This window comes from Numida meleagris, chromosome 6 (assembly GCF_002078875.1).
Source record: "Numida meleagris isolate 19003 breed g44 Domestic line chromosome 6, NumMel1.0, whole genome shotgun sequence".
NCBI lineage: Eukaryota > Metazoa > Chordata > Aves > Galliformes > Numididae > Numida > Numida meleagris.
The window spans coordinates 47,923,323-47,936,148 of NC_034414.1; the positions used below are offsets into that span (position 1 = coordinate 47,923,323).

The following is a 12,826-nucleotide window of genomic DNA, read 5'->3' on the forward strand; positions in this document are numbered from 1 at the left end:
TGGGGAGAGCACGCACACAAACACACACAAAAGCAGGAACCTTTCAATCAGGTTGTCTGAAATCAGAGGACACGCGTGAACACACGAGCTGCAGCCCAGTGAGGTTTCCTTTCCTCGGCAGCTGCTGAGCAGCCTCTCCTGGTAGAACCGAATTACTGCTTTTCCAGAATAAAGGTTTGGGGTTTGGTTCCTGCTGGACTCACTGCAGCAGTGTTTTTCATCTCTATCACCTTACCACACTGCCAGAGAAAATTGTAATGGGTTTATAAACACAGTCAAACATTAAGCTGAATGACATTTAAAATCTAGCAATTTCTTCTCATAAAATCTTGTATCTGTGAAGATGAATCACCATTTCCTTAAGCTGTCCCTATGTTATACTTCACACACCCCTGTGAATCTGCAATCTGTATAGAATTTGAAATGTCTTTTCAAGCAAGCACTTACGTACATTCTCCGTTATTATAAAAATACCTAAGGTATGCGTATGACTAACTTCAGCTCACCTTTGTCTAATTGTTCTGCTGGATCTAACTGTGATGTTGGATTACTCACTGTCAAGCCTTGCAGACACCTAAAAGCTTTCTCCTTTAACCCTGTAGAAATGGTTACAGCAGATAAAATGCACTTTCTAAGTAACACCTACTGCAGGTAAAGCAAAGCTCTGTACACATTTTAACATTATTGAGGCTTTGCTTGTCTATCCTTTCTATTCCTGGTAAAATCTGCCAGTTGGAACACTTGCACTAGCATTACAAGCGGCATCGAATCCGCACCACATCATCTCACCAACACAGCAGTTTCAGTTATCCCAGCACAAATGGAGATGCAGGCAGAACAGAAAGCATCGCTTCCAGATGCTGAGCAGCACATTGATAACAGCGAGACAGATAACAGTTACAAGTGCTCATAAGTAGTCTGCTTACTGGAATGTGAATTCTCTTACATTCCTCCCAGAGAGAATAAGAGACAAACGTAACTGATCTTGCAGAGGCTAGAGTTTCCCAAATATACCTTTAAGGGTCTCTCTCTGGCTCAGCTGAAAGCTGCTAAAGTCATCTTTCCTCAACCCATTACCACCATCTTCTCCAAGATGATGAGTTTACTACAGGAAACCACGTCCTGACTCTCCAAAGGGCACAAATGCTTTTTAGCAGTATTACACCATTTGAGAGATAGTCATGCAACTAAAATGCATCATGCTGATACATCTTGTTAACAGACAGAAGCTTCCCTAAAGTTAATGTGACGCTGCATTGTCACCACTCAAGGTACTTGGCTAAATACCTTGAATTTTTTCCTTATAGACCTGCTTTAGTATAAACAACACATGTAAATATTTTTAACATTACAACTCAAAGCAATTATCATTATTCTTTGAGAGTCCACATAGATGTATGTACCCTTTCTAAATACACCTTTAACTGCTTTCCCTCTTGAAAGGGAACCTTTTGTATTTTTGGTAGTTAATATAGTGTTTGTCACATTAAAATGAGTCACTTAAGCTGTAGGTGACTTGGAAAACAGCACTCCTTAATTCTCTGTGATGTTCCGTGGCCTCTGTGAATGACAGTAGATAATACCATAGCATATTATTCTCTCCCATGGCACTAACTTTTTCATTTGCAGTATTTCCTTATCAGTATGATCAGTTTGTTCTGAAGATTCAACTCCAGAATTTAATGATGAAAAGCTGAAAAACTTCCCCTTTGAACATGAGAAAACTTGGGGAAATTATTGCTAACCTTCAGGAAATATTTTCATTAATCATTGCAGAAAGTGCATCATCTGTCAGTCTTTCACATACAACATGACTTGCTGTGACTGACACTTGTAAGGATGTAAACTTGCCCTGCAGAAGGTGCACATGGCAGTACCCAAGATTGCGTTTAGCATCAGCTATGGGTCTTGACAGCAATTGTCCAGCACCTTCCATCCTGGGCTGGTAGAGCTTTAGCAGCATCCTCTGCACAGGTAGTTTCTATCCCAAATTGCTACCTGGGATGAAGTTTTATCCATAGAAGACAACAGAGCTGCTGGTTTTGATGAAAATGAGCTATTCTGAAAATATATTTCAATCATTCTTGCATTATAGGGGTAGCGGACATTTCTAGAAACACTGCAATGAAATTCAAGTTTTGGAAACTCGTGCTAAACGTGATTTATTGCTGCTTGAAATCTAGCACTTGATCTTAAATAAAAAAGCAAACTGAAGAATGAAACAGCTTTCAGCAAACAAACACAGATGCAGCCATGTGGAAGTTCCCCTGCAGACTGGTTGTAGCCTGTCAAACGTTCCCAGTTCATTGTCTTACTCTAAGTGGGTTCTTCAATTTTCCAGCAGTAAAGAATTTGAAGGAGTCTTCTCTTTTAGTTCTCCTCAAACTCTTGCTTTACCCTTGTTATAAATAGGGAAACAGTTTTGTTGTTTTTTTTTCCCCCCCATTTCTGCTGAGAACACAGAAGATACAAGCAGGAAGGCACACAGGGGCCATCCGTTGGCTGCCCTGCCACCTCCCTGCAAGCATGGTACAGATGTGTGGTTCTAAAGGCACAGCTTCTGCTCTTGGGGCCAAACCTCAGCACGCATAGCCCAGCAGGGCCATCACCAGGCTGGCTGCAGCTCCAGATTCACTGCGATGCAGTGACAGAATTGCATTCCTCTGGCGTCCCTGTCCCAAGACCCCAGGAGAAGGACATCCACAGTTTCCCCCCCTCAGCTCAGGAGCCTTTGTTTGGGCAGATAAACTGGATTTATTATCCTTTATCTATCCTATGTTAACTTTGCTGCAGAAATGAGGTTTGTGCAAGCAACAGGTAGGTGGAACTGAAACTCAGCAACACCAGCAGGAGTCTTTGAATATCTGCTCCTAAACTGTGTAGGAATACAAACAAATAAACCATTCTCCAAGTCTTAAAAATTGATCTCAAGAATCTGCTTTTCCTTTCTTCCATTTTCATGGCAACTTTAAATTTGAGCAAATGCCCTTCGGGTAGCTGTTCTATTGATCAAGTAATTCAGACAAAAGAGCACTTACCAGCAAAGATCAGGGTTGTGAAAATAAAAATAATACTCACCTTTATTCATCACACTTACTGTCCTTTTCTGCATCTTCCCAAACGCCTGTTTAAACCTGTTCTTAGGGCTTCAGATTTAATAGGAAGCAGCATCAGAAAAAAAATCAGGCCAAGACAACAAAAAAAGATGGTTATGATGAAAATCACATTTGAAAACCTTCTCTCTCAGTGTCAACGTGGATCTCTGCATTAAATGATATGAGAGGCTCCAGGCAAAAATGTAGAGGCATTAATGGTTAATGCAGTGGGACGCGCTCCTTCGTAATTGCCTCCTGTTATTTCTGCACTGGCCCTGGGACATTTCAAAGAGGCAGTGCCCAGTTTATAATCCCATGTCAACAGATCTTCTCAAACTTGGAGGTCATTTTTTTTTTTTTTTTAAATGAATTGTCAAACTATGTCAAGTTAGTAAAGAATTTACGTGTGGGGGCATTGACACTTGTCTATGAAGAAAAAAGTTGCTACGCAGTACCAAATTGCTGCTCTTAGGAAACAGTAAAAATACAAAGCAGTGCCCTGAGATAGTATTTTTGACTGGTTTGAATGAAACTCGGCCATGAAGTGGGAAGGGTCGTTTCAATGAACTTGGTGTAATTGTTCCTCCCTTGCTCATATCTGCTGAATTTGGCCTGCTGACTGTTCAAGGAAAGAAAGCACTCAGAGGCAAAAATGGCACAGAAAAAAACAAAATTGCATGTGTTGTTACAAGAAAGTACTAAATAAATCTAAAAAGCCAAGAAAAAATGTAATTCAAGAGCGTCACTGAAGGTCTCATGCTTAAAATAAATACCTTTAGTGCTCTTGAAGATACTTCTGGCACCAAGTACACAGAGGTATGCCATAAAAACTGTGAAGCATTTCATTTTATTGAGTTATTCCAGGAAACATTTTCGATCTGTTAAACATTACGAAAAAGATAAATGGTACCAGGAACTGTATTTCCTAATAACTTGGATCTAAGTAACCTGTTTATACAGCTGAGCACTACTTTTTCCGTTCTCCTGTACTGCTGTTTTGCTTTTCTATTAGCCTTCTGCCCACAGCACCAAGTGTTTGTACAAACATCTGTCACATAGACATACCCACACTTACCTATCATTGCCAGGTCCATGTGCTGTTTGGCTTTCCACCAGCAGTGACGGATCCAGACCTGTAAATTACCGTTCATATCAAAGATAAATTCAGCAATACTCAGGCCATCGTCTTACAAGCACTCCTATGGCACACCCTGCTGTCTTCAGTTTCTCCTTTCATTGTTCAGCATCCTCTTCAGCCCACCATTCCTGCACCCTTTCACATCCCTTGACCTGCCATTTGCACACAAACTGCAACTGAGAGCATAAATAGCGTGGTACTGTCAAAATGCCTTATGCTCACAACTCCTTTTGCTTACAACCAACCACAACTCTCTCTCAGACTATGTTGTATGAACAGTAGGAAGCATTTTCAACCTGAGTAAACAGAAGAGGAAAAAAGTGTTGTGAGATTAATGGAGTTCATGGAATCACCTGCAAGTTTTCAATATCAAAGAACTGCCAAGTGTTGAAATTAAAGCTCTCTTATTAAGACAGCTGAGACCTGCTGAGTACTGGTGCATATTTTACCTTAGTGCCCATGAGTGACACTGGTCCAAGTCCTCATTCAGTTGAGTGCTGCCATGAAGGACACAGGACAGTCCATATCCCTAAACCCAAAGTTGTTTTTTTTCTTTCCTCCTGCCTTCTACTCTTCATCTGTAAGAGCCAAATTCCACGCTCAAGCTCCTAGTAAAGAATGAAATGAATAGCAAAGCACACAAAGAGATACACAAATGAGTCAAGGAACAGAATTACACTGCCTTTTGTTATCTCAGAAATCCTAATCATAAGCAACTAAGAAGCTTGAATTGTTTCCATACCTGTTAGACAATAAACACTTCACTGCTGACCCTCAGTAAATTCTGTGTTCATCTAATCACTCTGCCCTCGAAGAAAATAGCTCTGAAATGAAAGCTGCCACAAAAAAAAAAAAAAAGTAGCTTTATGCAGTTTTTATAATGTATCATAATACCAGATGGTTTAAAACACTATTGACTAGATAACTGAATCAACCGAATGTAACACTATAAGGCAATGGAAAACACAGTAGTGATAGAGGAGTAGCAAAGGCCTAGATGACAGCAAGTGAGAACAAGCCCAAAAGCAGCAGCCATAAAAACAATGGAAAAAAATTACATACCCTTAGAAGGCCTCAGGTATGCATGGGCCTCCAGCAAGATACCCTTGCCTCCACTGCCAACCCTTAAATGAGGTCTGGGAAGGGGTGGATCCTGGCTCCACCCCTTCCCATCACTCAGGTGCATTGCATGCACCTGAGCTCCCCTGGGTTGGCCCTGCCTTCCCACCAGGTGCTCAATCACTGGTTCAAGCCCTGACTTGCATTTCTGCTACAATGGGAAAAAAAAACATCACTTAATAGCACATTTGAAAGTTTTTTAAAAAAATCACTATGAGCAAAGTAAATAAATAACACTTCAGCCTGGCTCATCTTCAATTAGCAAATTATCAGTGCAGTTCAAGGACTCCAGCTCACGTTGCTCCTGGTTGATGGCACACTCTTGGCTTCCCGTAAATTCTCAGCTAGCTGAAGTGCCATAGGCTGTGGAGTCTTAGTCTATGCTCTTGGGACAAACTGAGACATCAGGAGACTGCCTTGCTATCACGAAGAGAAATAGATCATCTCTGACATTCTCCTTGAGTTGCATTTCCATCTTGTGCCGTTCTGTGTGATCTCCCCAGAGTTCATCCAAACAAAATGACGCCTTATGTTCTGACAAGGTGGATACAAGCTTTGCAGATACAAACTTAAACTACAGCAGCCTTAAATTCAGAGAACCAAACACCTAGTAGAAGATTTTACATAATTGTTTTCTTACAAGCGACAGATGAGACCCCAAAATCTCGGGGAGCACTGACTGCAAATGAGGAATTTTTGTAATGTCACCTCTTTTGATGTATAAAAGAAAGCACGGGGTACAAATGAAAAAAGAAATCCCTCTCAATTTTTGTACCTTCTCGTGATGAGTAATGACTAATCCCAAGTTTTTGCCTACTTCTCCTTAGCAAAGCATTTCTTAAAATAGCCTTGATCACTTTCATGAGCAGCATTTAGAAGAGCGGAGTAAGATTCTTGTCCACCTTGCTTGCAAACAACAAAATCCCCCTCTCTTCTCCTGCAATTTCCTTAAGAAGAAATTAAGAGCTTTATATCAATATAATAAAATTGGAATTCACATGAAGTCTTGCTTAAAAAAAAAAAGGGGGGGCGGGGGTGAGGGGGCGGGAATGAGGGGCTGCATGGGATAAGAGTCAATTTCCTTCTAAAATGTGAAGTTACTCTTTGACCAAATAGCCATCCAGGCTTCTTGCATTTTTATTGTTCTAGTTTTTAAGCTATAAAAGCTTTACAAAATACAGTAGGAACACTGCACTGCTACCAGGATCTGGGTACTCAGCCATTATAGGTTCTTTTCAGATAGTTGTAACTAAGCACTTGTAGTGGGCATCATACCAGAGTCCTGAAGGAATTACTAATTACACAGCTGTGTAGCCAGGTACATTAAAAAGCTTTGGCATAAACTTTTGATACCTGGGGAGAATTTTTGCTGCATTATTTTTATTCATAGGTAGGGAAAACCAACTCAAGGAACAAATTTCATGTATTTATTTAGGTATTGTTACAAATCTGTGGGTTATTTTCCATTAAACATATTTAACAGGACCACCTATTTGCATTCAGGCCTTTCAGCATTTTAATAAGTAAAAATATAACATTTAGTGCCATATAAATCATGGCCTGAAAATAATAATCACACAGATTGAGAGGACAAGAACTTTAAGCAAAACAATTCAAGTTGAAAGTATTGGTTCCTTCAACAGTGGTTTCTAGCTCATGAGATTACACCCTTTACTCTTGCAAACTATATACAAATAATACCACAAAACTACTATAAATGCAAAAATGTAAAAAATATACACTAACATTTACACAAACAGCTTTATTTCTGCCTGAGCTAATCCACTATTAATTCAGTATAAAGGCATGATATGTATTTATGTACTTAATACATAGTGTTTAATTTTTTTCTTATTGTAAACAAGATTCAGCACATACAGCAACTTAAAACAGTTGTCAGAAACTTAAAACATAAGGTCCAGAGAGAGCTATGCACAGTATGGATCCAAACATGACTTCAACACCCACATCTTTTCTGAGAATGCTTGTACTACTGTGAAATTCAGGGTATTTGAAAGTATTTAACCATTCTAAACAAATTCTTGGATCTCACCGCTTTACAGATGCTTGCGTTCCAGTATTTAAAGTAAAATCAGTACCACATTTGCAAAGATATGGATAACGTTCAGTAAAGGTGTCCTGTTCATAATTGCTTAAGAGCTTCTTGGTTTACTAAGAAACCTTTCTTGTCAACTCAACTGTAACTCAAACTGAATAAGAGATGAACACAATTAACCACCTAATGAAAAAATAAAAACAGGCACAGCCATTAAGCATATATAAATTCACTGGTGAGTGACTTAATGCTTATCACTACACAAGCGAGCACAGAGTATACTGCATTGCTAAAAAGCTGTGGTATTTAGGAACTGTCAATTGATACCTGTAAGTAATTGGAAGCTGCCTTTGCATGGAAGCATTTGGTGTTCACAGTCACTGTTAAGATTCTTACGGAGCAGAGGTGTTTTTTTGTTTCAAAGAATAGCTGTTTTTCAGGTAGTTTCTAGGCACCCATCAAGTGGCAGGATGCATAAGAAAATCCCAGTAGACATTTCTGAGCCTGAGTATGTGGCTAAGCAATAGCAGTTGCAGTGTCAGTTTGATGTTACAGAACTTGTGTGTTAGAGAACACACTGAAACAATGAGAAGTGCCCATTAGTATCTACAAAAGTTGATTTCAGTGGAAAACACAAGCACATGTTTATAGATCTCATGCTAACAAAACTACAGCAATGTACATAGGTTACTCCAAAAGTAATGTCTCCTATTTATTTCCATGGAAATAACAACAGATAAAGAGCACAATAACACTGTTTGATGGAGCAAGTTCTCAGCGACAAAACACTAATTTTCAGTGTAGTCACCAACATTAGCTATGTATTTTTGCCAGTGATGAACAAAAGCCTGCATGCTGCGCTGATAAAAATCTGCACCAGCAGAGGTGACCCACTGTTTCACAGCTGCTGTAACTGCATCGTTGCCCACAAAGTCCATCTTTCATCACCACATAGAAATGAGAAGGTATCAAATAAGGACTACATACTGGGTGTGGTAGGACAGTCCAGGCGGGATTGGCAACATGCTCCACAGTCTTGTCATGGTTTTATGATTTTCGGTTATTGGTATTCCACATCATAACATCATGTTATGATCTACCATGACAAGTCTTCAAACTGGCATGGCATTATTGTGTTGCAAGAGAAAGGTTGTCTTTTTCTCTGGTCTGACTCTGGAAGTGTGAGCCTTCAGCTTAGTCAGCATTGTGATGTAGCGGTTAGAGTTGATGGTTTGTCTGAGTTCCAGGAAATCCAGAAGGATCACCCCTTTCCTGTCCCTTCTGTCACTTCACCCACTGAGGGCTGCGTCTTGCAGTTTTCTTTGATGCGGATTTCGTGTCACCTCTCCACTGACTGCTGTTTTGACTCTGTCTCATGGTAGTGACACTACATCTCATCACTACTGATGACGCAATCCAGGACACTTTCACCTTCAGCCTCATATTGGCTCAATGAGCCCTGACAAACTTGCATACGGTGTTCTTTCTGTTCCTGAATGAGCATTCATGGGACTACTCGACACAAACTTTTTGATATTCCAACGTTGCCACCACTGTTTCCAAAGCAATGAAGCTGATGTTCTGCTCCATACACTGCTCCCTGGATGTAATCCACCAGCTCATGCAAATGAGACACTTTTCTGTACACAGCAGTCAAGATAGTGGCTCATCTTTCACATTACTTCTGCCACTGCTGAAACGCACCACCCATCTCCTCACTGCGCTAACATCTACTGTTTGGTCTCCATAAATGTTTAGCAAATGTCAGTGAATGTCAATGGGTGCAATTTTTTCCACATTCAATGACATGCTTTTGCTTCATCCACACTTCCATGTCAGATACCATTTTGTACCTGACTGCCCCCCTGCTGCCATCTGTCACATAGCAATAAAATGTAACGGAAGACTGGCAGGAAGCTCCTGCCATTCCACTACCACCTGCCTCTGATGTCATGAGCCAACATAACAGAATAGGAGGCATTACTTTCAAAGCAGCCCTTGTATCTTATATCCTTAATTTCCAGGAAATACGTTCGGTCTAAGTGTATTTTGTGAATTAAATGCCATGTAAGTCTTAAGTATTGAGCAGAAATTCTGACAAATCCCTTTTTCATAGGCAACATATCTTTTGAGTTAAAACAAGCCTCCCCAGTGCACAATGCACAGCCTGAGGAGAGTTTAGGTTTTTGGTTTTTAAAATATCCAGTGCTACATGACGTTACTGAAATGAAAAACAATACAGAATATACATTCAAAAATTAAGAAACTGGTCGTAAAAATAAAATTAAGGGGAAAGAAACCTTAAGTTTCACTGAAAAGGCTCAATGAAGTACAAGAAATACATGCAAGGGTTTAAATAGTGAAACGTTTAAAGTTTAATAATTTGTACAATCTGTATTGTCAACAGTCTATAAAATGTTTTACCTTGAGAGTATGCTCTCGTATAAAAATATGTTCAAACTGCATTGCTGTACAATCAGGTGATGACAGAATGGAAAATGAAATGAACACTGAAATGCCAATGCTTCTTTTAAGCAATGTCAAAAAGGAAGAAAACATGCAGATTTATTCTGTTACAGTGTACTCCCATTAACTGGATGAACTAGACCAGAAGAAATGATGTAGCATAGTAACTGTAATTGAAAATGATTAATTGCTACTTACTTGCACTGATTCATTACCACTTCTTCAGAAGGCATTCAGGAGGTATGAAATAGCAAGCATGGAACTCATTCCTGTGCAAAATGCTCAGCTTTGAGCTCTTACTGAAGAATTTAGTAACATTAATGAAGAAAAATATGAACTGCAGCAGGTATTTTTACATCAGAAAGTATTTCATATATGCTGGTATTGCATATATGCAGGTATTTGTCCTCTCAGAAGGATTTCCTTCTGCTTACAACGTGTTGCTTAAATGAAATTATCAGGTCTTCAAAACATATCACAACTAAGAGGATTCCAGAGAATGAAAGCCAACTTTGTAATAGCACCTTCCACCCACGTAAGAACTTGTTTGCAAATAATTTTTTGTTTTATTAAAAGTAATAAAAGCAGACTGCAATAGTCATTCCAGCAGAGGGGATCTTTCTCCCAAATATTTACCCTTCAGACAAATTCTTTGGTGTCCAGGAACAGCTAGTTAATGCTTATTCATCTTAATATAATACTATTTTCCTTCATATGCTACTTTTGTCCTGTAATACAGTATATCAGCAAAGCTTCTGATAATGGTAGATTATTCAAAAAAAAAAAAAAAAAGAGAGAGAGAGAAGGAGACTATCTCCTGATCACCCTTAGAGATTCAAGTGAGACGAAAAGCACCTTTCAGCAGAGATCTGTCTATGGCGTATCTGTAGGACAACAACAGGACTGGCAAAAACTAATGTTCCAATTGGTCACCCAAACTACTGAGCTGCTGACATTCAAAATAAGTAGTTTTCTATTCAAAGTAGTCTTCACATTTTATCCTCCAGCCTTTGCAAGTACAGGGAATAAAAGTTTATACCTGCACAGCTAGTGTCTAGCCTTTTAATTTCCCAGAAATGGTGCACTATCAGTGGCTTAATAAAGCTCTGCAGAGACCCTGTTCCCCTACTAAACTGTAAATAGCATCAGAATCAACTCTGATTTTTGAAGTTTTTGTTTTTCAAATCCTCAACTATTCCAAGTTCAAATTAAATGGCTCCAAATGCTCGCTGCCAAATAACTGATGATGCACAATTAAAAATACCTTGTGAGAGCAGCAAATTTGCAACCTTAAATAAAAGCAGATTGTTAAATTTTGTAGAGAATTTTAACCATGACATTATAAAATAATTTGGGTTTACTTAGGATTCCTCATTCTTACAAAGAACTTTTTGCTACAATATGTAACTACTGTTTTTTTGAAGAACAGTTATTTTTAGCACTGTAATTAGTGTAACAGAAGACAAGAGTGTTTTTACATATAACAAGCAGTTTAAACAAATTTAAGACACTTTCTGTAGAATCATCATCAAATGATGCTTTTTTCAGTAACCTGTTTAAGCTTTTAACCACATAAAGGATAATGCACATTACATTTTATTCACACTATAAAAAAGCACAATATACAGGCCATATCCTTTAAAGTGCAACACAACAGAACATTTCTGCAACATTCAGTTTCTTCAAAGACCCACAGAAGTAGGTATTAAATATTGAGAAACAAATCCTGTTCACAGGTGTATCAACACTGAATCTAAATTCTGAATGGTTATCAAGATTGCTCCTTAAGTGCCACACTAAAAGCAATGCTTACGACCACTAAATGATATTATCATATCTGCTTCCATGTTACATAACCTCCATATCTCAAATCCAAAATGAAAGCTGTTATCTTTTAGTCAGTGAAGAGCATCTGCAGAGCCCTTTGTTGAAGACAGTTTCTTGACAATGCTCAAAAACCATCCTTAAAGTATACTTCGTTTCATCATACAAGCTACTGCTTCAGATGTTATATCTACCAAGAAAAATATGGTAAACGGAATAGAGCGAGCATGTCTCTGAGTTGGCAGCGCATGCTTTGTTATGTTTGGCACTATCTACCAAATGTATTGGTAACACACAGCATAAGCAAGTACCAATTTGCTTTCCATTTCATACATATTTTTGGTTGGATGTTTTGCTAACAATAGGCAAAAATCTTGCTTGTTCCTGAGATGAGCAAAACAAATTGAGCTTCATCTAAGGTTGCCAATGGAAAAATCATCTGTATTTCTAGCCTTACTAGCTGGCTGCTGGGCCTGATTTATAAACTCAGTCTTCCCCAAGGCGCCATTTCTGAGACTCTTCTTGACGCACATCCGGCCTTATCTGGTTTCTCATTCCACCTAGAACATTTGAGGTTGCCTCTGTTGCAACAATGAAAGGTTTCACCACAGTTGGTGGAATTTGGCGGAGGACTCCTCCTACTGCTCCAGTTACTCCTCTGTTTTCATGCTCACGAGCAGCAGTCTCATAGATGGTTTGGGCTGTGTCCGTAATTCCCTTCAAAAAATTAACACAGAAATCAGTTACGCCAAATGCAACAAAGCAAATTCTCCTAATTTAAAAGGCAACTTAAACTGCTCAGCATTTTTTTTTGTATTGTAACTGTAATACAACTACACTTACACAAATCTGATTTAATTCTTCTAATGAGGCTTAAAATAACACTATCACGAGCTTACAGAAGAAAATAACTTCAGCAACTTCTGGTGGCATTTCTTGTGAATAAAGGAAGTAGTTCTGGGCTACTCTTTGCTATTCAAAAATGACAGAATTCACTGAAAATTCCCCAGCCAAGACCTAATTTCCTAAACATGATATCAGGCACAACTAGAAGTAAAATACAAAAAATATAATGTACAATTAAGAAAAAAAGAAACATCAGCATTCTAACCTTTAATATGTTGTCCA

The 12,826-nt window shown here is 38.8% G+C and overlaps 1 protein-coding gene and 1 long non-coding RNA gene across 2 annotated transcripts in view; both read right to left on the bottom strand.

Annotated features, from left to right (window-relative positions):
* LOC110401771 lies at nucleotides 1,788-5,322 on the bottom strand. The gene is made up of 5 exons (XR_002440592.1): nucleotides 5,296-5,322; nucleotides 4,976-5,069; nucleotides 4,683-4,841; nucleotides 4,171-4,228; nucleotides 1,788-3,146 (listed from the first exon to the last, which is right to left on the bottom strand). It is a non-coding gene; the product is annotated as an uncharacterized LOC110401771 (long non-coding RNA).
* ATG2B (autophagy related 2B) overlaps nucleotides 9,760-12,826 on the bottom strand; it is a 44,221-nt gene continuing 41,154 nt past the window's right edge. The window contains exon 42 of the mRNA XM_021401911.1: nucleotides 9,760-12,415. Coding sequence (XP_021257586.1) covers nucleotides 12,185-12,415 — 231 coding nt within the window. The 3' untranslated portion in view covers nucleotides 9,760-12,184. The remainder of the gene's footprint in view (nucleotides 12,416-12,826) is intronic.